This window comes from Lissotriton helveticus, chromosome 5_1 (genome assembly GCF_964261635.1).
Source record: "Lissotriton helveticus chromosome 5_1, aLisHel1.1, whole genome shotgun sequence".
Taxonomy (NCBI): Eukaryota; Metazoa; Chordata; class Amphibia; order Caudata; family Salamandridae; genus Lissotriton; species Lissotriton helveticus.
The window spans coordinates 2,131,531,833-2,131,559,055 of record NC_136065.1 but is presented as its reverse complement, the minus strand read 5'-3'; the positions used below and the strand labels follow the sequence as shown (position 1 = coordinate 2,131,559,055).

The 27,223-nt window shown below is 47.5% G+C and overlaps 1 protein-coding gene across 1 annotated transcript in view; it reads left to right on the top strand.

Moving 5' to 3' along the window:
- HMCN2 (hemicentin 2) overlaps window positions 1-27,223 on the top strand; it is a 761,275-nt gene that overhangs the window by 586,140 nt on the left and 147,912 nt on the right. Inside the window, exons 50-55 of the mRNA XM_078646218.1 lie at window positions 12,921-13,094; window positions 13,719-13,832; window positions 19,019-19,161; window positions 19,902-20,052; window positions 20,463-20,684; window positions 25,563-25,676. Coding sequence (XP_078502344.1) covers window positions 12,921-13,094; window positions 13,719-13,832; window positions 19,019-19,161; window positions 19,902-20,052; window positions 20,463-20,684; window positions 25,563-25,676 — 918 coding nt within the window. The remainder of the gene's footprint in view (window positions 1-12,920; window positions 13,095-13,718; window positions 13,833-19,018; window positions 19,162-19,901; window positions 20,053-20,462; window positions 20,685-25,562; window positions 25,677-27,223) is intronic.

The following is a 27,223-nucleotide window of genomic DNA, read 5'->3' as shown; positions in this document are numbered from 1 at the left end:
GACGTAGAGTTTGCACACCTAAAACTCCCAGAGAGAACACTGCGGGTGCTACGGGAGGCAAGGAGACCTACCACACGGAGGTGCTATGTGGCAGAATGGAAAAGATTCACACAATGGTGCATCAGGGAAAAACTACACAAGAAGATGACGAAGGAATCAACGGTGCTAAAATATTTAACACACCTGCTAAAAACAAACCTAAGTTCTACCTCGCTGAGAGTACACCTAGCGGCGATAGTAGCCTACACAAGAGGGGAGACGGGAAAGAGCTTCTTTACATCACAAGTAGTAAAGAGATTCCTGGAAGGGGCTAAAAGGATAGCCCTACCAAAGAGGATGCCGCCACCGGCATGGAACCTTAACTTGGTTCTAACAGAGCTTAGGAAAGTGCCTTTTGAACCCATCCATAAGGCCTCACTGCAAATGCTCACAATGAAGACAGCCTTTCTTGTAGCAATCACCTCGCTACGCAGGGTAAGCGAGCTATAAGCACTGACGCTACAGGAACCCTACATTCAAATACACAACGATAGGGTGGTGATGAGGACTGACCCACACTTTATGCCAAAGATGGTGTCAAGGTTTCACATGAACCAAACAATACAGATACAAAGCTTCTTTCAGAAATCATCTGCAAGCAGTTTTCTGGGAAGACCAGTAATGAAGGGCACCATCGCACTGATGATCGCACAAACTATAAAATTCTGCCACAAGCAGGCAGGTCAAGAACTACTACGAGGGGCACAAGCCCACTCTACAAGGAAAAAGGGAGCAACAATAGCCTTCCTGGCTAACTCACCCATTCAGAACATATGCCTGGCGGCAACATGGGCTTCAGTGCACATGTTCACTAAGCACTACTGTGTGGATATACAAATGAACAAGGAAGCACAAGTAGGACAGAAAGTGCTTCAACATATATTCAACAACCAACGCTCATCTTCCACCCAGCCGCCACAAACATAACAAACCGCTACAAAGTCTATGCAGAGCATAGTGAATCCAGAAAGATTCACACCGCAAAACGAATAGTTTCTTACCTGTAGGTGTTGTTTCGCAGCTTGAAGATCTTTCTAGATTCACTAGCGAACCCACCCACCTCCGCCAGAAAGATGAGGCAGGAGGAGGAGAGAATACAAAGACAATATACATTCAGACTCTTTAAAGAGACAAATCTGGAGTTCCTTTAAATTAAAAAAGAACTTGAAAAGATTGGAAAAGGATGAACAAACATGACACAAAAACAAGAAAAAAAGAATCAGAAGAGGGCGTCCAAAGGTGGGAGCTTCCGCTGGAAGCGAGCTGACGTCACGGGAAGGACACCAAATGGTGTGACGTCGACGCCCACCTGGGCCACAAAAAAAACAAGCATTGGCATTGCCAATAGGTCTAGCTTGTGGGACCTTATAAGTATTTAGTTTTGCAGCACAATATCCTTGTTGCACCAATGATATTGTGCTGCAAAACTAAATACTTATAAATAATAGTAAAAATTAGTGTGGACGAAGGAACATAAATTAAAACAAGACGGAATGGAAGGCAGAGAAGGGGAGGGGGGAGGAGAAATGCGACACGGCGGGCAGGGGATGGGGCCGAGTGGGGAGAGCGGCGAAAAAAATGTGAACAAATGCGTGCGCCGGGAAACTGAGCCATGAATAATTAGGGGAGGAGAAGCCGAGAAGCCGCAGAGCGCACGCTGGGCGAAGCCCTTTGATGTGCTGTGCGGCGGCCGTTAAAAAAATGCAATTAGGAGGGAGGGAGGCTGATGCGCGTGCTTGTTTGATCACGTGATTCACGTGAACTTAAACAAAACCGCAGCGCAAGAAGCCCTTGGTTTCACGAGGATTTCGAGCACTTGAATTCTCGCTCCGCTCGATGCGCTTGCGCGCATCGATAGGTCGCGAGACCTAAAAATGCTACGATTCCGGACCCAACCACTAGACCGCGGAATAATGCACAGCATAGTGAATCCAGAAATATCTTCAAGCTGCAAAACAACACTGACAGGTAAGAAACTATTCGTTTGGTCCACACGAGAGCTTTGACACACAGTTTCCTTGTCCAGTTTGGTCTGCCTCAAGCTTTCACTCACACATTCCTTGTCCAGTTTGGTCCACGCCAGAGCTTTCAAGCATAGTTTCCTTGTCCAGTTTGGTTCATGCCAGAGCTTTCAAGCATAGTTTCCTTGTCCAGTTTGGTCCACGCCAGAGCTTTCATGCACAGTTTCCTTGTCCTGTTTGGTCCACACCAGAGCTTTCACTCACACATTCCTTGCCCAGTTTGGTCCACGCCAGAGCTTTCAAGCACAGTTTCCTTGTCCAGTTTGGTCCACGCCAGAGCTTTCATGCACAGTTTCCTTGTCCAGTTTGGTCCACGCCAGAGCTTTCAAGCACAGTTTCCTTGTCCAGTTTGGTCCACGCCAGAGCTTTCACGCACAGTTTCCTTGTCCAGCATGGTTCATGCCAGAGCTTTCATGCACAGTTTCCTTGTCCAGTTTGGTTCATGCCAGAGCTTTCATGCACAGTTTCATTGTCCAGTTTGGTTCATGCCAGAGCTTTCACGCACAGTTTCCTTGTCCAGTTTGGTCCACGCCAGAGCTTTCAAGCACAGTTTCCTTGTCCAGTTTGGTCCACGCCAGAGCTTTCAAGCATAGTTTCCTTGTCCAGTTTGGTTCATGCCAGAGCTTTCAAGCACAGTTTCCTTGTCCAGTTTGGTTCATGCCAGAGCTTTCATGCACAGTTTCCTTGTCCTGTTTGGTCCACACCAGAGCTTTCACTCACACATTCCTTGCCCAGTTTGGTTCACGCCAGAGCTTTCAAGCACAGTTTCCTTGTCCAGTTTGGTCCACGCCAGAGCTTTCATGCACAGTTTCCTTGTCCAGTTTGGTCCACGCCAGAGCTTTCAAGCATAGTTTCCTTGTCCAGTTTGGTTCATGCCAGAGCTTTCAAGCACAGTTTCCTTGTCCAGTTTGGTTCATGCCAGAGCTTTCATGCACAGTTTCCTTGTCCTGTTTGGTCCACACCAGAGCTTTCACTCACACATTCCTTGCCCAGTTTGGTTCACGCCAGAGCTTTCAAGCACAGTTTCCTTGTCCAGTTTGGTCCACGCCAGAGCTTTCATGCACAGTTTCCTTGTCCAGTTTGGTCCACGCCAGAGCTTTCAAGCACAGTTTCCTTGTCCAGTTTGGTCCACGCCAGAGCTTTCACGCACAGTTTCCTTGTCCAGCATGGTTCATGCCAGAGCTTTCATGCACAGTTTCCTTGTCCAGTTTGGTTCATGCCAGAGCTTTCATGCACAGTTTCCTTGTCCAGTTTGGTTCATGCCAGAGCTTTCACGCACAGTTTCCTTGTCCAGTTTGGTCCACGCCAGAGCTTTCAAGCATAGTTTCCTTGTCCAGTTTGGTTCATGCCAGAGCTTTCAAGCACAGTTTCCTTGTCCAGTTTGGTTCATGCAGGAGCTTTCATGCACAGTTTCCTTGTCCTGTTTGGTCCACACCAGAGCTTTCACTCACACATTCCTTGCCCAGTTTGGTTCACGCCAGAGCTTTCAAGCACAGTTTCCTTGTCCAGTTTGGTCCACGCCAGAGCTTTCATGCACAGTTTCCTTGTCCAGTTTGGTCCACGCCAGAGCTTTCAAGCACAGTTTCCTTGTCCAGTTTGGTCCACGCCAGAGCTTTCACGCACAGTTTCCTTGTCCAGCATGGTTCATGCCAGAGCTTTCATGCACAGTTTCCTTGTCCAGTTTGGTTCATGCCAGAGCTTTCATGCACAGTTTCCTTGTCCAGTTTGGTTCATGCCAGAGCTTTCATGCACAGTTTCCTTGTCCAGTTTGGTCCACGCCAGAGCTTTCACGCACAGTTTCCTTGTCCAGTTTGGTTCATGCCAGAGCTTTCATGCACAGTTTCCTTGTCCAGTTTGGTTCATGCCAGAGCTTTCAAGCACAGTTTCCTTGTCCAGTTTGGTTCATGCCAGAGCTTTCATGCACAGTTTCCTTGTCCAGTTTGGTTCATGCCAGAGCTTTCATGCACAGTTTCCTTGTCCAGTTTGGTCCTCGCCAGAGCTTTCACGCACAGTTTCCTTGTCCAGTTTGGTTCATGCCAGAGCTTTCATGCACAGTTTCCTTGTCCAGTTTGGTCCACCCCAGTGCTTTCATGCAGTTTCCTTGTCCAGTTTGGTTCATGCCAGAGCTTTCATGCACAGTTTCCTTGTCCAGTTTTGTCCACCCCAGAGCTTTCACGCACAGTTTCCTTGTCCAGTTTGGTCCACCCCAGTGCTTTCTTGCAGTTTCCTTGTCCAGTTTGGTCCGCCTCAAGCTTTCACTCACACATTACTTGTCCCATTTGGTCCACGTCAGAGCTTTCACACACTATCTTTGTCTGGATTGGTCCCCACCAGAGCTTTCATGCACATTTTCCTTGTCCAGTTTGGTGGAATCTGGAGCTTGTATGTCTCATTGGCAGAATGCATGATCCTAGTATTGTCTATGCAGGACGTGTAGGTGTTGTGAGTGAAGTTTTGCCAGTGCTTCAGACTTATTGCAGCAGCTGCAGCTCAGTGCTGCACATGTGTGCTTTTGTCACAATGAAGCCAGAGTAGTGATCTTTAGGTGGAATGCACACCCCTCTGGCTCTGTTTTTGAGTGCCTTGCAGTGCTGTGTTGGACTTGTCCAAACTCACAGAAGATGGAGCTTAAAAGCCTTGTCTGAGTTAGTGCAAGTCAGGGCCTAGATACATGGCTGCCTGTCCACATTCGGAGCCAGCAGGCGCTGTCGAGCTTGCATCTGTCTTGGACCCGTCTTTGTCTATAACGGGACCGTCTTTGCAGGCTGTGAGTGAGTTACTAGTTGAATCAGATCATAAGCGCGACCCACTGTGGTGTGACATAGGTGCATTGAACCCATCACCACAGTTTCATCTGAGCCTTCCACATTTTTACAGCCTTTTTACCCCCCAGAATTGTATGTTGACCCAAAGCTGCATCAGTGGTCCGGCCAGCATAATTTAAGGTAGGGTCCAGTTAAATGGCTATTGCACTACAAATGTAATATGGATTGGAGAGAGAGAGGGGTTATAGTTACTTCCAACAGAACAGATTCAGCAAGAGTGCTCGAGGCAAGGAATTGTGAATTTCAGCAGTTTCAATCAATATGTTAGGATATAATTTACATGCAAAGGTTCTAGGACACAGTAGGTATATATATATATATATATACATATCAATAAATGGATTATGTCCATATGACTACCTTAAATCACCACTTGGAGAGTTCCTAACAGGCTGGCAGCTCAAGAGGGCCTGGCTGAGTCAAACACGGTTCAGACAGTCTGATATGTGACTGACTCTGTTGCAACACCCCGATCTCCCGGCGGATCAGGGAGGTCTAATGATTTAACTACAGTCCTGCCTGTGTCAGATTTTCCATACTGAGGTGAATGTATAACATTGTTCTGCATTCTGTCCACCAATTGTTCTTTTTGCAGGATTTCTCACCCAGCCTTGAAGTTTGGGAGGACTAGGCAATGGTTGGACAGCTACAAAGCAGGAGGAACAAGGCCAGAGGCTCACAATAGATGCCGCACATATAGAACCACTGCTCAATTTCTAATTGCTTTACTCAGGGAGCTGGCCGTTCTGTCGAACCGGGAGGGAAAACACCGATCCCACGAGCTCACACCAGGAGAATCGGGGAAAGATGACCGATTACGGACATCGGAAGCTCAGTCAAGTCAAGTCAAGTCAAGAGATTTATATAGCGCGCTACATACCCATAGGGTCTCAAGGCGCTAGAGGAAGGGTGGGGAAATTACTTCTCAAATATCCAAGTTTTAAGTTGTTTTCTGAATGCTAGGTGGTTCTGAGTAAGGCGAAGGTGAGTGGGAAGTGAGTTCCAGGTTTTAGCTGCCAAGTAGGAGAAGGATCTACCTCCCATGGTGGTTTTGTTGATGCGAGGTACAGTGGCAAGGGCTAGGTTGGAGGATCGCAGCTGACGGGAGGGGGTGTAGAAGGACAATCGTGTGTTGAGGCATTCGGGTCCAAGTTCGTAAAGTGCTTTGTGTGCGTGGGTTAGGAGGCGGAAAGTAATCCTCTTATTTACGGGGAGCCAGTGGAGATTTTTCAGGTGACCAGAGATGTGTTCTTTACGTGGGATGTCTAGTATGAGCCTGGCTGAGGCATTCTGGATGCGTTGTAGTTTTTTCTGGAGTTTTGCGGTGGTACCGGCGTAGAGTGTGTTTCCGTAGTCCAGGCGGCTCGTGACCAGTGCGTGGGTGACCGTTTTTCTAGTTTCGGTGGGGATCCAGCGAAATGTTTTTTTGAGCATGCGAAGAATGTTGAAGCAAGATGATGAAACGGCGTTGACTTGTCTGGTCATCGAGAGTGAGGAGTCCAGGATGACGCCCAGGTTCCGTGCCTGGTCCGTCGGGATGGGTGCTTTTCCAAGGGCTTCTGGCCACCAAGAGTCATCCCAGGCGGAGGGGGAGGTGCCTAAGATGAGGACTTCTGTTTTGTCTGAGTTCAGTTTCAGACGGCTGTGTTTCATCCACTCGGCTACTTCTTTCATTCCTTCGTGTAAGTTGGTTTTGGCGGTGGTAGGGTCTTTGGTGAGTGATAGGATCAGTTGAGTGTCATCCGCGTAGGAGATGATGTTGAGATTGTGTTGGCGAGCGATGGCCGCAAGGGGGCTCATGTATACGTTGAAGAGGGTGGGGCTGAGTGACGATCCTTGTGGCACGCCGCAGATGACTGCAGAGGCCTCTGACTTGAATGGTGGGAGGCGGACTCTCTGTGTTCTTCCGGTGAGGAACGAGGTGATCCATTCCAGTGCTTTTCCTTGGATTCCTACGTCTCTGAGGCGCTGTAGAAGGGTGTTATGACAGACTGTGTCGAAGGCAGCGGAGAGGTCGAGGAGGATGAGGGCGACTGTGTCTCCATTGTCCAGTAGAGTTCGAATGTCGTCTGTGGCTGCGATGAGGGCGGTTTCAGTGCTGTGTTTGGCTCGGAAGCCGGACTGTGAGGAATCGAGGGATTTGTTGGCTTCGAGGAAGGCGGCGAGCTGGTTGTTGACAGTTTTCTCAATGACTTTGGCCGGGAATGGAAGAAGCGAGATGGGGCGGTAGTTTTTGAGTTCGGTGGGGTCAGCTGTGGGTTTTTTCAGGAGGGCGCTGAGTTCTGCGTGTTTCCAGCTTTCCGGGAAGGTGGCGGAGTTGAAGGAGCAGTTGATGACGTCTCGGAGGTGTGGTGCTATGATGGAGTCTGCTTTGTTGAAGATGTGGTGAGGGCATGGGTCAGTTGGGGATCCTGAGTGGATGGAGTTCATCAGGCGGATGGTGTCCTCAGTGGAGATTGGGTTCCAGTCGTTAAGGATGTTCAAGGGGGGTGAAGGTCCTGCGGAAGGTTGGGTGGGTTGTTCTTCGGGTCGGTTGTTGAAGCTGTTGTGGATGTCTGCGATTTTGTTGTGGAAGAAGGAAGCTAGGGAGTTGCAGAGGGCTTGGGAGGGGGTGATGTCGTTGGAGTTGGCTGATGGGTTGGTAAATTCTTTGACGATGTTGAATAATTCCTTGCTGTTGTGGGCGTTGTTATCTAGACGGTCTTTGAGTGCGGCTTTCTTGGCAGACCGGATCAGTTGGTGGTGTATGCGGGTGGCGTTTTTGAAGGCGTCCCTGGTGCTGGTGTTTGGGTCTTTTTTCCAGGCCTTCTCGAGGGAGCGACAGAGTTTCTTCGATTTCTTGAGGTCATCGTTGAACCAGGAGGCGTTTTTGCTGCCTAGTTTGCTTTGGCGTTTTTTCAGCGGTGCTAGGATGTCGGCGCTGTTGGATAGCCATTGGGTGAGGTTAAAGGCTGCTTGGTCGGGGTTTGAGGAGTGGGCGGGGGGGTTTTGAAGAAGTGATGAGGAGATCTGGTCGATGGTGATTTTGTTCCAGTTTCTTCGCAGAGTAGGTTGAGGATGGTTGTGAGTTGTGGTCTTATTGTAGATAAAGTGTACGCAGCTGTGGTCCGTCCAATGGAGAGTTGTGGTGTGACTGAAGGAGACATGTTTGCTGGAGGTGAAGATAGGGTCGAGTGTGTGACCTGCGATGTGGGTGGGCGTAGAGACAAGTTGTTTGAGTCCAAGGTTGGCGAGATTGTCCAGAAGGGTGGTGGCGCTGCTGTCATTGCTCTTTTCCAGGTGAAAATTGAGGTCTCCCAATAGAATGTAATCCTCGGAGGGGAGGGCGTGTGGGGTGATAAAGTCAGTGATGTCGTCACTGAATTGTGCACGTGGTCCTGGAGGTCGGTAGAGGAGGGTGCCTCTGAGTGTGGTCTTGGGGTCGGTGTGGATCTGGAAGTGGAGGTGTTCGGCGCTGGCGAGGTTGACGTCTGAGCTGGTTGAGATGCGGATGGAGTTCTTATGGACGATAGCGATGCCTCCTCCTGTTTGCTTGATGCTGTCCTTGCGGATGATCTTGTATCCTTCTGGGATAGCAATGGTGATGTCTGGGGCCGAAGAGGCATGCATCCATGTTTCTGTTAGGAAGGCGACGTCCGGTGAGATGGTGTCTAGTAGATTCCAGAGGTCGATGGCGTGCCTGTGGACCGAGCGGGTGTTGAGCAGGATGCATTGTAGGTGGTTGGTGTCAGATATCTGGTTGGTGTTAGTGGATGAGGAGTTTTTCTTGGTGCCGTTGAACTTGCAGGAGTAGCATGTGAAGGGTCCATGGGTGTGTCCAGGAGCGGCTTGGGCGCAGGTGGAGAGTCGGCCGGGGTTAAGGGCTAGGAGGGTGGCGGCGTCGTATGTAATGCGGGAGGGCTGGGCATTGCGTGGACCAGGGGGTCTGGCACTGGGCGCGGTCCAGGCGCTGACGGGCGTAGACGGGCTTACCTTTGGCGCACCTTCGGCGCGCATAGGGCGCGAGCGCTGCTCGTGAACGCTGCGCGGAAGGACATCAGTCATATAAAGGAGTTGGGGGGAGGGGCGAGGGCGGAGCAGCTGGGAGGCGGGGTGGATATCCGGGGAGGGGGGAGACTAACAACAACAAGGTAGTAAACAAGATGGCAGTCGGGCACACAATTGCAATCCAACGCTAAAAGTTACTATGAGGGCACAGGGAGACACAATCGTAATAGCGAGGCACTTCAGGTGAAGCTCAGCGTTGCAGCGCGCTGTGCTAATATGTAAATTAGTCCGATATGGACTAGCGCTATTCTGCTCTGCTGAAGTAAGGAGCGCTATATAATTAAATGAGTGGACAAATCGGGCGCAGCACAAAGCAGCAAAGCAGCAAGCAGCTGAGTGAACAAATGAGCAAACAAATTGGGCAAAGAGAGCACAGCAGAACGATACCGCAGTGGGGCCGGGGAGGCAGCGTGATGAGGAGCGGCCGTCTCTGACGAGTCAGAATGGTCACAGAGGTCGTGTGGACAGACCGAGCCTGATGCACTGTGGGAGGGCGGAGCAGCTGGGAGGCGGGGTGGATATCCGGGGAGGGGGGAGACTAACAACAACAAGGTAGTAAACAAGATGGCAGTCGGGGCACACAATTGCAATCCAACGCTAAAAGTTACTATGAGGGCACAGGGAGACACAATCGTAATAGCGAGGCACTTCAGGTGAAGCTCAGCGTTGCAGCGCGCTGTGCTAATATGTAAATTAGTCCGATATGGACTAGCGCTATTCTGCTCTGCTGAAGTAAGGAGCGCTATATAATTAAATGAGTGGACAAATCGGGCGCAGCACAAAGCAGCAAAGCAGCAAGCAGCTGAGTGAACAAATGAGCAAACAAATTGGGCAAAGAGAGCACAGCAGAACGATACCGCAGTGGGGCCGGGGAAGCAGCGTGATGAGGAGCGGCCGTCTCTGACGAGTCAGAATGGTCAGTCCCAGGCAGCGATAGCAGTCTCATGAGGATTACTGCGCAAACAAAGGAGAGCTGATCGATTCTCATCTGTAGCCCGGTGGCAGCGAGGAAGAAAGAAAATGGCGGCACAAAACCAAAACCGCTAGCAAGAAGGACCACGGCCGACCAGAACTGCACACAGTGAGAGGGGAGCGCAGCAGAAAGCAGACCGCGCAGAACCACAATAGCCCCAGACCTTGAACTAACCCAAGGGCACACATAGCGGAAGGACGATTAGGCGAGTGCCGGTGTACGGTGACGGACAAGGGCGGGGGGTAGGAGAGAGCCCAGAGCCCATAGCGGCGCGCATCTGTCGGCGGGCAAAGGAAAAAACTGCAGAAGGGGGAACGCTGCATACACAGCGAGAACGGAAGGCGGAGGGGCGCTAGAACAAAGGATTAAGGTTCGGTGAAAATCGAAACCGAAACCAGAAACCACCGCACAACAGAAAGACAACCGCCATCTTAGCTAGGGGAAGAAAAGCAGTGCAGTCGAGCAAAACAGTGTGCTGTGGAGGCGGAAGAGGGGAGCACTACGAGGAAACAAGCCCCGTCTGACCGACGCCCAAATCGGAAACAAAAGCGACCATACCGCACAACTAAGCAAGGGCTCAAAATAGTAAAACGTGGCTGCCGAGCAAGCGAACCCCAAGGCACAGGGTCACGCATAGGTACGACACAGAAAAAGAGCAAAGGAAGAAGATACGGAAGCGGGCGGGAAAGTAAGGAGGAAATACAGCACAAGAGCGAGAGGAGGGGGCGCTCAGAACAAGGGCGAAACCGAAACCAGAAGGCTCCCAAAACAGCAGCCGCCATCTTGGGTGGAAAAGAGGGAAGGCAATTGATACAAAGAGAACACAGACAAGGAGAACCGGGTGCACGATATTGTAACACTCTGTGATTGAAAGCACACGCGTGCACACGCGAGCTAGGCCTGAAGGTCAGTGAGAGTGTAGTGAGGGGGAGAACAAAGGCGCACGGAGAAGACAGAGGAAAGCAAGCAGCTGAACCTGACTAACGAGGTTCAGCGCACACACACCACTCAACCCACATAAGATGGCACCCCCCTGAGATCAGAACTGAGAAACACTAGAAACAAAAAGAAGACTGCTCCAAATACCAATGCAAAAAAACCCTGCAAAACGGGCAGACATCTTCAAATGGCACATTAATCATTAGCAACCCTTCGAATTCAGAAACAGACACCTGGAAACTTTGGGAACAAGCTCGTTAACAAGAAAAACTCCATATTCCCCGCAACTCTAAATTAGCACTAAACAGAATTATCAGCAAAAATGTTACTTGTCCCCGGACATTATTTGGATTTTTCTTGTCCCCGGACATCGAATGGTCAGGAGCGTCTGACGCTGTAGCCGCCGTTCCTACCAGTCATAGCAAGACTTCTGGCGTAATTCTCACCCGGCGTTTTAACCTCAAGATGGCGCCTGTGAAGAAACTGACCTGCTTTTTGAATGCAGCAGATCCATGGGAACGTTTACCGAACTACCTACCCCCTACCCCTCCCTGCTCTACTCCTCTCCTCTTTCCTGCTTCCTTTGCCCTCACCTGTCCTTGCCCTAATCCCCACCCAATTTACCTGTGAATTTCCCGCGTCATTTGAGAGCTAGCTATTTTGCCTGATGCCCGATGGAGCTACCTGGTTTAGCTATAGGGGAGACAGGTCGGGGATTCCCTCCTTGGACGTCACCTACCCAGTTGGTCTTTAGCAAGAGTTCCTTTCGTCTCTACTGTCATCTCTTCCCGCTTCCTCCCTCTATTTATATCTCTACTTCTCTCCTCTCTCAATGTATTGAGACTGAACTATTTTGTAAGATGCCCGATGGAGCTACCTGGTTTAGCTATAGGGGAGATGGGCCGTGGATTCCCTCCTTGGTCGTCACCTACCCAGTCGGCCTTTAGACAGATTTCATTTTGTCTCTCCTTGTTGTCTCTTCCCCTATCCTCCCTTTCTCACCTTCCCTGCCCCCTCCCCTCTATGCTCCATTTATTTTGCCCTCCATGTTATTTAAATGTTTCCCATTGAGACCTAGCTATTTGGCCAAAGCCCGGTGGAGCGACCTGATAGCTATAGAGGAGATGGGTTTTGGGACTTCCCCCTCGACCGTCACCTACCCAACCGGTCTTTGGGCAGACTTTCCTTCGTCTTTCTGCCGTATCTCCCTCCCATCCTGTTTTTCTGCGAACCTCTTCCCTCGACACTTGAGACCGAACTACTTTGTCTGATGCCCGCGGAGCTACCTGGTTTAGCTATAGGGGTGATGGACCGTGGATTCCCTCGTCACCTACCCAGTCGGTCTTTAGACAGACTTCCTCTCGTCTCTACAGCTGTCTCTTCCCTTATCCTCACTTTCTCACCTCACCTACCCCCCACTTCTTTTCTCTCTTCTTTCTCTCCTCTCCTAATGTATTGCTGATTGTGTGATGTAATGTGTAATTGTTGATCTTTTTCTGTTATACTGTTAAACCACATTGTTGCACTTCTTTTCGTCCCTCCTGTCGTCTCCTCCCGCATCCTCCCTCTATTTATGTCTCTCCTTCTCCCCTCTCTCAATGTATTGAGACTGAACTTTTTTGTCTGATGCCCGATGGAACTACCTGGTTTAGCTATAGGTGAGATGGCCCGTGGATTCCCTCGTTGGTCATCACCTACCCAGTCGGTCTTTAGACAGACTTCTTTTCGTCTCTCCGTATTGTCTCTTCCCTTATCCTCCCTTTCTCACCTCCCCTGCCCCCTCCACTACTTTTTTCTCTCCTTTCTCTCCTCTCCTAATTGTATTGCCTATTTTTGGGGGGATTTATTGTGTAATTGTTGAACTTTTTCTGTTACATTGTTGATTCTCATGTAAAGCGCTCTGATACCTCCGGGTCTAGCCAGCGCTATATAAAACTCTTTAAATAAATAAATACATTTCCTTGTGTTCAACCACTAAGGATTAGAAGGTTGCTCGGTGCAATGTCCAGGGTAATGTCTGCATCCATGCACACTCCTAACCATCTTCTGGTCCTGATGGTCTGTCTCTTCCTGCAGTGAGTCCCCTTATTCCTGGAGCTGCTGATGACGGTGCCACTGAAGATGTCATCGTGATTGTCAATAACCCGATCCTGCTGATCTGCGAGGCGCTGGGGTTCCCTGTCCCCACTGTCACATGGCTCAAAGATGGGGTTCCCTTCCAGCCCTCAAGGAACACCCAGTTGCTCCCCGGTGAGTCTCCTTCAAAGTATGCGTGTTGTAGTGGCAGAGTCTGAGACTAGAGCTGTAAACATCACGTGTCAGACAACACTTATTTTATGATGACAAGATTTCCATGTATACGCTACAGAAACATTCAGAGCCCCTGGGTCAGTCCATTAACTTCCAGGTCATTCTGTATTCTGTTGCTATGGGTCAACCAACTATAGTATCTGCACAGTGTCCCAGAATTTCTTCAATGAATTGGTCTTCAAAGTCTCAGCGTCCAATGACCTTCTGTACTTCCACACTTGTGCCTATAATTGCTTCTGGGATGACTCCCCTTGATAGATACCTCGGGGGGCTGGGTGGGTTGTGAATGATCATGGGGGTACTGAGATGAGTGTTTTCTGCCGCACATTAAAGTGAGTGTTTACCACTATTTATTTCTGCTCCTTAAAAAAAGTTTGGCTGGAATTTGTCCAACAGAATTGGTGTGTTGCATCCCTGGTACAGAATTTGTGGGAGTCTCTGAAGTCAGGTTTTGACATAAAAGGCTAAGGTTTCATGACAAATTATATCATTTTTTGAGACAATATTGACTGAATTGAAGCTGCCTGTTCACACTGACTAGCTCTCTGTTTCTTCCCTGAGCAGAAGGCCGTGCCCTGCAGATCCTTAATGCACAGGAAGAGGATGCCGGGAGTTACAGCTGCGTGGTCACCAACGAGGTCGGAGAGGCGGTCAAAGTCTACCACGTGAAAGTGTTCAGTACGTAAAAAAAATCTATTGTTTTGCATTTCAAAGTTTCTATCCTAAAGAGATTTGGTGCTGTTGTAGGTGGGTGCAAACGAGATGTTTATTGATATTGTACCTTCATATACTGTCATCGAGGACAGCAGCCTCCGTTAGTACTTACAGATGTAGCACCATTAAATCTAGGTGGTAAATTTGTTTTCCTAAAAACCTTTCACTATAATTACTTTTGTAAATGATATTTCATAATTTTCCATCCTCTCTCTTTATTTGACCTTAACATCGTTTTAAAATTAAGAACATCCCCTCAATATATAATATATATATTGAGGGGATGTTATATATATTTTTTGTACTATATCTGGATTAAGATACATGATTACTCCTACCTGTGGGTACGTGGCCAAATCTTGGTGCTGCCAATAAGTAGCACATTGATGTCATTTGGACATCATCAAGTTCTGAAAAGTTGGGTGAGTCCTTTAACTTGGACAGCATTAATGATCGGGAAGGATAGTTGAGTCTCTTCAGTTGGCCATCATGATGACTTGGAAGGATAGTTGAGTCTCTTCATTTGGCCATCATGATGACTAGGAATGATGGTTGAGTCTCTTCAGTTGGCCATCATGATGACTAGGAAGGATGGTTGGGTTTCTTCAGTTGGCCATCATGATGACTAGAAAGGATGGTCGGGTCTCTTCAGTTGGCCATCATGATGACTAGGAAGGATAGTTGAGTCTCTTCAGTTGGCCATCATGATGACTAGAAAGGATGGTCGGGTCTCTTCAGTTGGCCATCATGATGATAGGAAGGATGGTTGGGTCTCTTCAGTTGGCCATCATGATGACTAGGAAGGATGGTCAGGTCTCTTCAGTTGGCCATCATGATGACTAGGAAGGATGGTTGAGTCTCTTCAGTTGGCCAACATGATGACTAGGAAGGATGGTTGAGTCTCTTCAGTTGGCCATCATGATGATAGGAAGGATGGTTGAGTCTCTTCAGTTAGACATCATGATGACTAGAAAGGATGGTCCGGTCTCTTCAGTTGGCCATCATGATGACTAGGAAGGATGGTCAGGTCTCTTCAGTTGGCCATCATGAAGACTAGGAAGGATGGTCGGGTCTCTTCAGGCGGACATCATGATGACTAGGAAGGACGGTCAGGTCTCTTCAGTTGGCCATCATGATGACTAGGAAGAATGGTGGGGTCTCTTCAGTTGGCCATCATGATGACTAGGAAGGATGGTCGGGTCCCTTCAGTTGGCCATCATGATGACTAGGAAGGATGGTGGGGTCTCTTCAGTTGGCTATCATGAAGACTAGGAAGGATGGTCAGGTCTCTTCAGGCGGACATCATGATGACTAGGAAGGACGGTCAGGTCTCTTCAGTTGGCCATCATGATGACTAGGAAGAATAGTGGGGTCTCTTCAGTTGGCCATCATGATGACTAGGAAGGATGGTCGGGTCTCTTCAGTTGGCCATCATGATGACTAGGAAGGATGGTGGGGTCTCTTCAGTTGGCCATCATGAAGACTAGGAAGGATGGTTGAGTCTCTTCAGTTGGCCATCATGATGACTAGGAAGGATGGTTGAGTCTCTTCAGTTGGCCATCATGATGACTAGGAAGGACGGTCAGGTCTCTTCAGTTGGCCATCATGATGACTAGGAAGAATGGTGGGGTCTCTTCAGTTGGCCATCATGATGACTAGGAAGGATGGTCGGGTCTCTTCAGTTGGCCATCATGATGACTAGGAAGGATGGTGGGGTCTCTTCAGTTGGCCATCATGAAGACTAGGAAGGATGGTCGGGTCTCTTCAGTTGGACATCATGATGACTAGGAAGGATGGTCGGGTCTCTTCAGCTGGCCATCATGATGACTAGGAAGGATGGTCGGGTCTCTTCATTTGGCCATCATTTTGACTAGGAAGAATGGTGGGGTCTCTTCAGTTGGCCATCATGATGACTAGGAAGGATGGTCGGGTCTCTTCAGTTGGACATCATGATGACTAGGAAGGACGGTCAGGTCTCTTCAGTTGGCCATCATGATGACTAGGAAGAATGGTGGGGTCTCTTCAGTTGGCCATCATGATGACTAGGAAGGATGGTCGGGTCTCTTCAGTTGGCCATCATGATGACTAGGAAGGATGGTGGGGTATCTTCAGTTGGCCATCATGAAGACTAGGAAGGATGGTCGGGTCTCTTCAGTTGGCCATCATGATGACTAGGAAGAATGGTGGGGTCTCTTCAGTTGGCCATCATGATGACTAGGAAGGATGGTCGGGTCTCTTCAGTTGGCCATCATGATGACTAGGAAGGATGGTGGGGTCTCTTCAGTTGGCCATCATGAAGACTAGGAAGGATGGTCAGGTCTCTTCAGTTGGACATCATGATGACTAGGAAGGATGGTCAGGTCTCTTCAGTTGGCCATCATGATGACTAGGAAGGATGGTCGGGTCTCTTCAGTTGGCCATCATGATGACTAGGAAGGATGGTGGGGTATCTTCAGTTGGCCATCATGAAGACTAGGAAGGATGGTCGGGTCTCTTCAGTTGGCCATCATGATGACTAGGAAGAATGGTGGGGTCTCTTCAGTTGGCCATCATGATGACTAGGAAGGATGGTCGGGTCTCTTCAGTTGGCCATCATGATGACTAGGAAGGATGGTGGGGTCTCTTCAGTTGGCCATCATGAAGACTAGGAAGGATGGTCAGGTCTCTTCAGTTGGCCATCATGATGACTAGGAAGGATGGTCGGGTCTCTTCATTTGGCCATCATTTTGACTAGGAAGAATGGTGGGGTCTCTTCAGTTGGCCATCATGATGACTAGGAAGGATGGTCGGGTCTCTTCAGTTGGACATCATGATGACTAGGAAGGACGGTCAGGTCTCTTCAGTTGGCCATCATGATGACTAGGAAGAATGGTGGGGTCTCTTCAGTTGGCCATCATGATGACTAGGAAGGATGGTCGGGTCTCTTCAGTTGGCCATCATGATGACTAGGAAGGATGGTGGGGTATCTTCAGTTGGCCATCATGAAGACTAGGAAGGATGGTCGGGTCTCTTCAGTTGGCCATCATGATGACTAGGAAGAATGGTGGGGTCTCTTCAGTTGGCCATCATGATGACTAGGAAGGATGGTCGGGTCTCTTCAGTTGGCCATCATGATGACTAGGAAGGATGGTGGGGTCTCTTCAGTTGGCCATCATGAAGACTAGGAAGGATGGTCAGGTCTCTTCAGTTGGACATCATGATGACTAGGAAGGATGGTCAGGTCTCTTCAGTTGGCCATCATGATGACTAGGAAGGATGGTCGGGTCTCTTCAGTTGGCCATCATGATGACTAGGAAGGATGGTGGGGTATCTTCAGTTGGCCATCATGAAGACTAGGAAGGATGGTCGGGTCTCTTCAGTTGGCCATCATGATGACTAGGAAGAATGGTGGGGTCTCTTCAGTTGGCCATCATGATGACTAGGAAGGATGGTCGGGTCTCTTCAGTTGGCCATCATGATGACTAGGAAGGATGGTGGGGTCTCTTCAGTTGGCCATCATGAAGACTAGGAAGGATGGTCAGGTCTCTTCAGTTGGACATCATGATGACTAGGAAGGATGGTCAGGTCTCTTCAGATGGCCATCATGATGACTAGGAAGGACGGTCAGGTCTCTTCAGTTGGCCATCATGATGACTAGGAAGAATGGTGGGGTCTCTTCAGTTGGCCATCATGATGACTAGGAAGGATGGTCGGGTCTCTTCAGTTGGCCATCATGATGACTAGGAAGGATGGTGGGGTATCTTCAGTTGGCCATCATGAAGACTAGGAAGGATGGTCGGGTCTCTTCAGTTGGCCATCATGATGACTAGGAAGAATGGTGGGGTCTCTTCAGTTGGCCATCATGATGACTAGGAAGGATGGTCGGGTCTCTTCAGTTGGCCATCATGATGACTAGGAAGGATGGTGGGGTCTCTTCAGTTGGCCATCATGAAGACTAGGAAGGATGGTCAGGTCTCTTCAGTTGGACATCATGATGACTAGGAAGGATGGTCAGGTCTCTTCAGTTGGCCATCATGATGACTAGGAAGGATGGTCGAGTCTCTTCAGATGGCCATCATGATGACTAGGAAGGATGGTGGGGTCTCTTCAGTTGGCCATCATGATGACTAGGAACGATGGTCAGGTCTCTTCAGTTGGCCATCATGATGACTAGGAAGGAAGGACGTGTCTCTTCAGTTAGACATCATGATGACTAGGAAGGAAGGTTGTGTCTCTTCAGTTAGACATCATGATGACTAGGAAGGAAGGTCGGGTCTCTTCCGTTGGACATCATGATGACTAGGAAGGATGGTTGTGTCTCTTCAGTTGGCCATCATGATGAATAGGAAGGATAGTCGAGTCTCTTCAGTTGGCCATCATGATGACTAGGAAGGATGGTCGAGTCTCTACAGTTGGCCCTCACGATGACTAGGAAGGATAGTCAAGTCTCTTTAGTTGGCCATCATGATGACTAGGAAGGATGGTTGGGTCTCTTCAGTTGGCCATCATGATGACCAGCAAAGATGGTTGTGTCTCTTCAGTTGGCCATCATGATGACTAGGAAGGATGGTCGCGTCTCTTCATTTGGCCATCATGATGACTAGGAAGGATGGTGGGGTCTCTTCAGTTGGCCATCATGAAGACTAGGAAGGATGGTCAGGTCTCTTCAGTTGGCCATCATGATGACTAGGAAGGATGGTCGCGTCTCTTCATTTGGCCATCATGATGACTAGGAAGGATGGTCAGGTCTCTTCAGTTGGACATCATGATGACTAGGAAGGATGGTCAGGTCTCTTCAGTTGGCCATCATGATGACTAGGAAGGATGGTCGAGTCTCTTCAGATGGCCATCATGATGACTAGGAAGGATGGTGGGGTCTCTTCAGTTGGCCATCATGAAGACTAGGAAGGATGGTCAGGTCTCTTCAGTTGGACATCATGATGACTAGGAAGGATGGTCAGGTCTCTTCAGTTGGACATCATGATGACTAGGAAGGATGGTCAGGTCTCTTCAGTTGGCCATCATGATGGCTAGGAAGGATGGTTGGGTCTCTTCAGTTGGCCATCATGATGACTGGGAAGCATGGTCGGGTCTCTTCAGTTGGCCATCATGATGACTGGGAAGCATGGTCAGGTCTGTTCCATTTCATGTCCATGTCCTTTTCTCCTCAGTCCCTCCACAGATCCAGACAGACACTGCCGATGGTAACCTTGTGGTGAAAGAAGTGAAGACGAAGGTCAACAGTAGCCTGTCTCTGCACTGTGAGTCACGGGCCGTGCCAGCACCAACACTCACCTGGTACAAAGATGGACAGGTTAGTCTAAAGTTTCTTTTGACATCAAACATTCATATTCCTAAAGTATTTCATGGTAGAAGGTACTCATTGGTTTTGACCTCACTGAATGTGCCATTTACTGTAATGTCTTCTCTGGCAGTGTCCTCTCTTCTCATACTCTCTTGGGTGTTGATATTTCTGTCTTTCTTTCGCTGGTGTTTCCCTCTCTTTCTTGTAATGTCTCCTCTGGTATTGTCCTCTCTGATCATACTCTGTTGGGTATCGATCCTTTTGGCATTCCCTAACTGCTCTTCCTTGCTCTTTTGATGTGGTCTACTCTGGCAGTGCCCTCCCTCCTGATGCTGTCTTTAGTAATGTTCTGTTTTGGTTTTCTGTCACTGGTTTATCCTTATCTTTATTGTTTTGTCTTTTCTGGCATTGCCCTGTCTTGCCATGTTCTCTTGGGTACTGCTCTTTTTAGCTTTCCCTTGCTGGTGTTGCCTTCTCCTTCTTGTGCTGTCTCATGTGGCGTTGCCCTCTCTGGTCATACTCTCTTGGGTATTGCTCTTTTTGTCTTTCCCTCGCTGTCTTCTGTGTAATTGTCCCCCATATCATTCCCTGCTGTTCTTCCCTACTCTAACTTTGCCCTCTCTGTTAGTACACTTTCTAGCATTGCCCCCCACCTTGCACTGTGCTCTGCGCCCAGACAGCTTTTCTAACGTGCTCTCAGAAGTTCTATCGCAAACATTTAAAAAAGTACCTTTTTGTTTTCTCTTCAGCTTTTAGAGAGTAAAGGCCACCTGCAGATTTTAAACGATGGACACGTCCTGCAGATGCAGCCCACCAGGGTCTCTGACTCCGGACACTACACCTGTGTTGCATCCAACATGGCCGGACAGGACGAGCGGGACTTTGATGTCAGCATTCAGGGTGTGTGGGCGTTTCAATTTATCGGTTTCACTGCCTTATAAAAGAATAATGGTGTTTCATAGGGAGGGTGGAGCTCTAGCATACAGTGCCCTAGTGGAGGAAGGTTGTCTACCCTGCAAGAAAAGCACAAAAATCAACACAAATACATATATAAATGTTGAGCCCCCTTCAGAAGGGATCAATTCATCCATTTGGCCATGTGACCAGCCTATGGAAGAGCCACAGCTGACACTTCATTAGCCAATAGGATTGACCACTTTAGTAATGGATGTAAAAAGACCCTTGGAAAGAGCAGGAACAATACTGGAGTTCATGAGAGGAGATTAAAAAGTACTAAGGGGAGGTTGTCTCATCACTGAGCACATTATCCTTGTGTGGGATGTCATTGAGACCTGCAATTTCTCTTTCAGTTCCCCCCATCTTCCAAAGACCCGGGAGCACCAATGCGGCCTTTGAGCTGGTGTACTGGAACAATGGTGATGAAGAGGACGTGACCGAGCACCGGGAGGTCATCTTGGGGGATCCTGTGTCTATGCAATGTGACACCAACGCCATCCCTCCCCCCACACTCCACTGGTACAAGGATGGGCGGCCGCTGCTTGCTTCTGATACCGGTGTGCTATTATTACTAGGTAGGTGCTGCACCCTGTGTCCTGTACTCTGGCTGGTGTCATTCAGCAGTCCGTGTAATCGCAACACCCACATCTGCCTGTAGATACGTTGCATGGGGGACTTCAGCCGTGCTGGGCACTGTGATGACCGTGGAGTTGCAATCTTCATGAAATCATGTTTTCAAGGATTAATTATTTGTATTTAGATGCAGCCCTTCTCAGGGATCATGGAAACTAAAAATGAAGTTGTTAAAAACAGAGTGCATTATATGTTTCAATGATGGGAGACAGTGAGGCAAAACAGTGAGTTACAGCAATTTGTGTTTGCAGAAACAATTGAAAAATGTAACAAATACATCAGATTGCTTTTTAATGGAGGTTTGGCATTGAGCAGAGCTCACCAAGAAGGTCTTAGCCTTGAACAAGAAGTGGTGTCCAAAGCATGCTCTTTTCGGCAATTGAACTTTTTGGTCAGTAGAGACAACATGTTTTTTTTCCCTTTGAAGTCTTCATTCTAAAGTCATGCTGGCTGGGGAATAGATATAAAATATCCAATGTCCAGTCATGTGTCTTTCTTAAAGAGTGGACAGGTATTTAGCTAGTAATGGCAGGAAGTGCGAGGAGACTGCTCCTGAAATACTGGCTATACAATGGTCAACATGCAAAGGTTTACAAAGCAGAAAAGAGCCATGTGGTGGGATGGATAAGGCTTAGTATCCGACTGAATGCACAGGGCAGACAGCAGCTACTTGGCCCCAACCATGGCCCATCACAAAAAGTAAACAAGTCACACAAAAAGTAAGACAACACCTGGTAAATACTCTAATTCTGGGCCCCTATTTGACCTATGATCTGGACAGGACCAAAGTGCTCTAGAAAAATCATCCAGGTTTATAAACAATTTAAAACAATTTTAAGAAATACCCTCACACACCATGCTTTACCATTTGCCATCCTTGCTCGCCAAAGAATCCGCTAATGGTGAGCCCGCTTCCAATGTTCACAGGAAGGACTTATGGATGGAGGGTGGAGAACGGGATCCGGATAATGCAGAATAAAGATCTTGGTTGCCTCCTGATAGAACCTACATTTAATCTTTTCGAGAAAACAACGAGATGGTTAAAAACTGGGGGGATGCAAAGAAGCGATTATTACTCCTGCATATAGCAGGTCAACATTTTTCAGCCTGTGGCCCCATCAGGAGTTTTTGGCTTTCATCAGGACCGGTGAGCCCAAATTTCCTAAGCTGTTAACACAAGCACAATCAACACACAGCAGACGTACACATAATACCAAATATTCTCTTCCTGCTAGACACAAGGATGCTTCTTCAGCATATATTGTATGGTCTTGGTATCAATATAAAGAAATAAGTAATCCAAAATAATAGGATGAAAGAAAAAAGGACAAACAGGGACTAGTAGAACTTGAAGACAATGCTACTTGTAACATTCTGAATAACAACTTTATTTGAAAGACCATACAGCACTCATAGTGGTATACACTGCATCCACTTCAAACTAGTGAGGAAAGATGAGTAGTGATAACCTGAAATGTGTTCATATATCACATATTGTGCTACATACCCTAAACCTATACCTTCAAATAGGGTAGGGGTGGGTCCGAGGTCTGTAGGGCACCATTCCCACAGGAAGGCATCTTTTCTGTCTTGTATGTGTTCTGCCTGAGGCAATTGAACTTCTTCCAGTAGCCAACTTCAGCCATGCACTGGTTAACGTTGGTCCTTTTGCAGGCTGTTTTGTCCGAGAGGGACATTATCAGTTGTGTGTCATCAGTGTAAGTGAGAATATTGATATGTGTGCAGATGACGTCAGCCAGCAGAGTCCTGTCAATTTTGAATCAGGTTGAGCTGAACACAGAACCCTGCGGGGGTCTGCAAATGAGTTTCAGGGCTTCTGAGGAGTATGGCAGCATGTTGACTGTTTGGGCTCTTTGGGTAAGAAAAGTGCAGATCCATGGAAGGGCGTGTCCTACGATGCTTGGATCATAGAGTTGTTGGATCAGGATTGGATGGGAGACTGCCCAGAGCTGCAGAGAGGTCGATTAGGATGAGGAATCCTTTTTCTCCTGTCGAGCATCAGCTGGATATCATCTGTTGCGGCAATGCTGGATGCGGTGACGATCTTCTAGTATATGTAGCAGCTGGAATTGGTGACGATCTTCTAGTATATGTAGCAGCTGGAATTGGTGACGATCTAGTATATCTAGCAGCTGGAATTGGTGGCGATCTTCTAGTATATGTAGCAGCTGGAATTGGTGACGATCTTCTAGTATATGTAGCAGCTGGAATTGGTGACAATCTTCTAGTATATGTAGCAGCTGGAATTGGTGACGATCTTCTAGTATATGTAGCAGCTGGAATTGGTAACAATCTTCTAGTATATCTAGCAGCTGCACATGGTGACGATCTTCTAGTATATCTAGCAGCTGCACATGGTGATGATCTTCTAGTATATCTAGCAGCGGCACGTGGTGATGATCTTCTAGTATATCTAGCAGCTGGAAATTATGACGATCTTCTAGTACAGCTGGCAGCTGCACATGGTGATGATCTTCTAGTATTTCTAGCAGCTGGACGTGGTGACGATCTTCTAGTATATCTAGCAGCTGGACGTGGTGACGATCTTCTAGTATATCTAGCAGCTGCACATGGTGATGATCTTCTAGTATATGTAGCAGCTGGAATTGGTGACAATCTTCTAGTATATCTAGCAGCTGCACATGGTGATGATCTTCTAGTATATCTAGCAGCTGGATGTGGTGACGATCTTCTAGTATATCTAGCAGCTGGAATTGGTGACGATCTTCTAGTATATCTAGCAGCTGCACATGGTGATGATCTTCTAGTATATCTAGCAGCTGGATGTGGTGACGATCTTCTAGTATATCTAGCAGCTGGAATTGGTGACGATCTTCTAGTATATCTAGCAGCTGCACATGGTGATGATCTTCTAGTATATCTAGCAGCTGGATGTTGAGACGATCTTCTAGTATATCTAGCAGCTGGAATTGGTGACGATCTTCTAGTATATCTAGCAGCTGCACATGGTGATGATCTTCTAGTATATGTAGCAGCTGGAATTTGTGACGATCTTCTAGTATATCTAGCAGCTGCACATGGTGATGATCTTCTAGTATATCTAGCAGCTGGATGTGGTGACGATCATCTAGTATATCTAGCAGCTGGAATTGGTGACGATCTTCTAGTATATCTAGCAGCTTCACATGGTGATGATCTTCTAGTATATGTAGCAGCTGGACGTGGTGACGATCTTCTAGTATATCTAGCAGCTGCACATGGTGATGATCTTCTAGTATATGTAGCAGCTGGACTTGGTGATGATCTGCTAGTATATCTAGCAGCTGCACATGGTGATGATCTTCTAGTATATCTAGCAGCTGGAATTGGTGACGATCTTCTAGTATATCTAGCAGCTGGACGTGGTGACGATTTAGTCTATCTAGCAGCTGCACATGGTGATGATCTTCTAGTATATCTAGCAGCTGTACATGGTGACGATCTTCTAGTATATCTCGCTGCCGGACATGATGACGATCTTCTAGTATATTTAGCAGCTGGACGTGGTGACGATCTTCTAGTATTTCCAGCAGCTGCACATGGTGATGATCTTCTAGTATATCTAGCAGCTGCACATGGGGAGGATCTTCTAGTAAATCTAGCAGCCGGACATGATGACGATCTTTTAGTATATCTAGCAGCTGCACATGGTGATGATCTTCTAGTATCTCTAGCAACTGCACATGGTGACGATCTTCTAGTAAATCTAGCTGTTGGACATGATGACGAACTTCCAGTACATCTAGCAGATGCACATGGTGATGATCTTCTAGTATATCTAGCAGCTGGACGTGGTGATGATCTTCTAGTATATCTAGCAGCTGGACGTGGTGACGATCTTCTAGTATATCCAGCTGCTGGACATGGTGACGATCCTCTAGTATATCTAGCCGCTGCATGTGGTGACGATCTTCTAGTATATCTAGCAGCTGCACATGATGACGATCTTCTAGTATATCTAGCAGCTGGGCGTGGTGACAATCTTCTAGCATATCTAGCAGCCGGACTTGATGATGATCTTCTAGTATATCTAGCAGCTGGACACGGTGACAATCTTCTAGTACAGGGGTCTCCAAACTGGTCCTGGAGGGCCGGATCCATGCCAGATTTCTTGGATATTCCCATTGAGATACATGTAGTTATTTTAAAAATCTGGCATGGATCCGGCCCTCCAGGACCGGTTTGGAGACCCCTGTTCTAGTATATCTAGCAGCCGGACATGATGACGATCTTCTAGTATATCCAGCAGCTGGACGTGGTGACGATCTTCTAGTATATCTAGCAGCTGCACGTGGTGACGATCTTCCAGTATATCTAGCAGCTGCACATGATGACGATCTTCTAGTATATCTAGCAGCTGCACGTGGTGACGATCTTCTAGTATATCTAGGAACTGCACGTGGTGACAATCAACTACTATATCTAGCCCACTTTCCTTCAGCAGAGTTGTTTCATCAGGGTTGGATGGGAGACTGTCAAGAGCTGCAGAGAGGTTTATTAGGATGAGGAATCCTTTTTCTCCTTCTGAGGATCAGCTGGATATCATCTGTTGCGGCAAAGCTGGACGTGGTGACGATCTTCTAGTATAGCTAGCAGGTGGACGTAGTGACGATCTTCTAGTATATCTAGCAGCTGCACGTGGTGACAATCAACTACTATATCTAGCCCCCTGTCCTTCAGCACCCCCCTCTTGGTATTTAATGTTGTGTGAGCCCTGGACACTGGTGTATCTGACAAGTTGCCTCTCCGCCCCTTATTTCTCCCCTCAAACACAGTCTAACAGCCTGTTCACCTTTCAGATGGTCGCTTGCTGCAGATCCCGATGGCCAGAGCAGAGGATTCTGGGAAGTACACTTGTGAGGCGACCAATGAAGTGGGAGAGGACAGCTTGCACTATGAGCTGGTGGTGCTGAGTAAGTTTCTGTGATGGGTTAGACCCTGCAGTCTTCATTTTTGTCTTTGCTCTGGGTTAATATTAACATAGAGAGCCAAACACAAGCACTTGTTATCTGTTACAAGATTAGGAGAGTTGTACAGGGGAAGTCACAGGTCATTCAATGTTAAGACCCGCTCCTCTCCTGTGTACATTGGAGCTATTCCCTCTCACCTGTTGGTGTTTCACTGTAAATATATTAGTTCATAACTTTAAACAGTTAAGCCTGACCATTAAACACTATCCACACTTTAAAGAAACTTAAGTAACATGTTAGTCCATAACTTCAAATGTTTTAGTACTTTACTTTAAAGATGCTTGATCTGTTAATTTGAACATAGGTTGGTCATTCACGTTAAGTAAGTGTTGGTCTGTCCCTTTAAACATGTTCATTCTAATATGAGAATTACCCATGACATGGCTACCTAACATGTTACAACCATACTAAATTAGGTGATGTTCAAGGCGCAGTAAACATCTGAAAAAAAGACTAAAAAGTAATGAGCGAGGGCCGGACTTTGGCTATAAGATAATGAAAAGTTCTTTTGAGTTCCTTGGAGCTGCAGCCTCTGGTCTTAGGATTTGACGTTCTTCATATCCACGAGTGTCAAGATTTTGGCATGAAGTGCAGTTAAATTTTCTGAATTTGCTCTTTAATGTGCCAGCACTCAGTGACTGTTGGAAATGTGCCCCTTCTGCTTGTTCACTCCGAATGTTTTGCCTTTTTTGCTGAACCTGAATTTTAGTTGGCTATAGAACTTTGCACTTTACGCCTGCAAACCAGTGGTACAGTTCTTGTGCTCCTCCTTTCAACATGGTAAAATTTGTATACTCTCCATTGAACTATTTAACTTACCTGTAAGCCCTTAGTATAAGGCACCCCCAGAGTATACCGGGCCTTTAAGTCAAATTTCACAAGTGGACTGCAACGCCCTTTTGCCATCCACTACATTCACAAAATAGTCATGACTGCAGGCCCGAACCAGTAGCATGGTTGTGCAGGTTTCAACTGAAAATGTGACCCGTCAAAAGAACCCCTTTTGACAGGCCCAAACTTTCCTCTTAAATATATATGTCACCCCTATGTAGTCCTTCAGTCGTTATTGCCCATAAGGCAAGGTGCATGGCATTTAAAAGTAGGACATGTAAACATGTTCTTAAAGTGGAAATGCCCTCAAAGCTATTTTCACTGTAGCAGGATTGGCTGTTCCATAGGAAAACACTGGAATGCAATTATAAAGACTAATCCTTTCACTTGGGAATGAAACTAACTAAAAAAGCCATTCAACAACTCTATTTAATAGTTGTCAAAAAATCCAATTCAATGATGAAGTTGGATTTGTACTAAATATTATGAAAAGGTAACTTTTAAAAAGTTACCTTTGCCCTGCCTGAAATCCCTAGAAGATAAATCTACATGTTCTCCTACTTTGGCCAACCAGTAATTAGCATTTAATTTGGTGTGAAAAAGGCATGAACATCCTCCCATAAGCAAAACAATAGGCTTTTCTAAATATGCAGAGATGA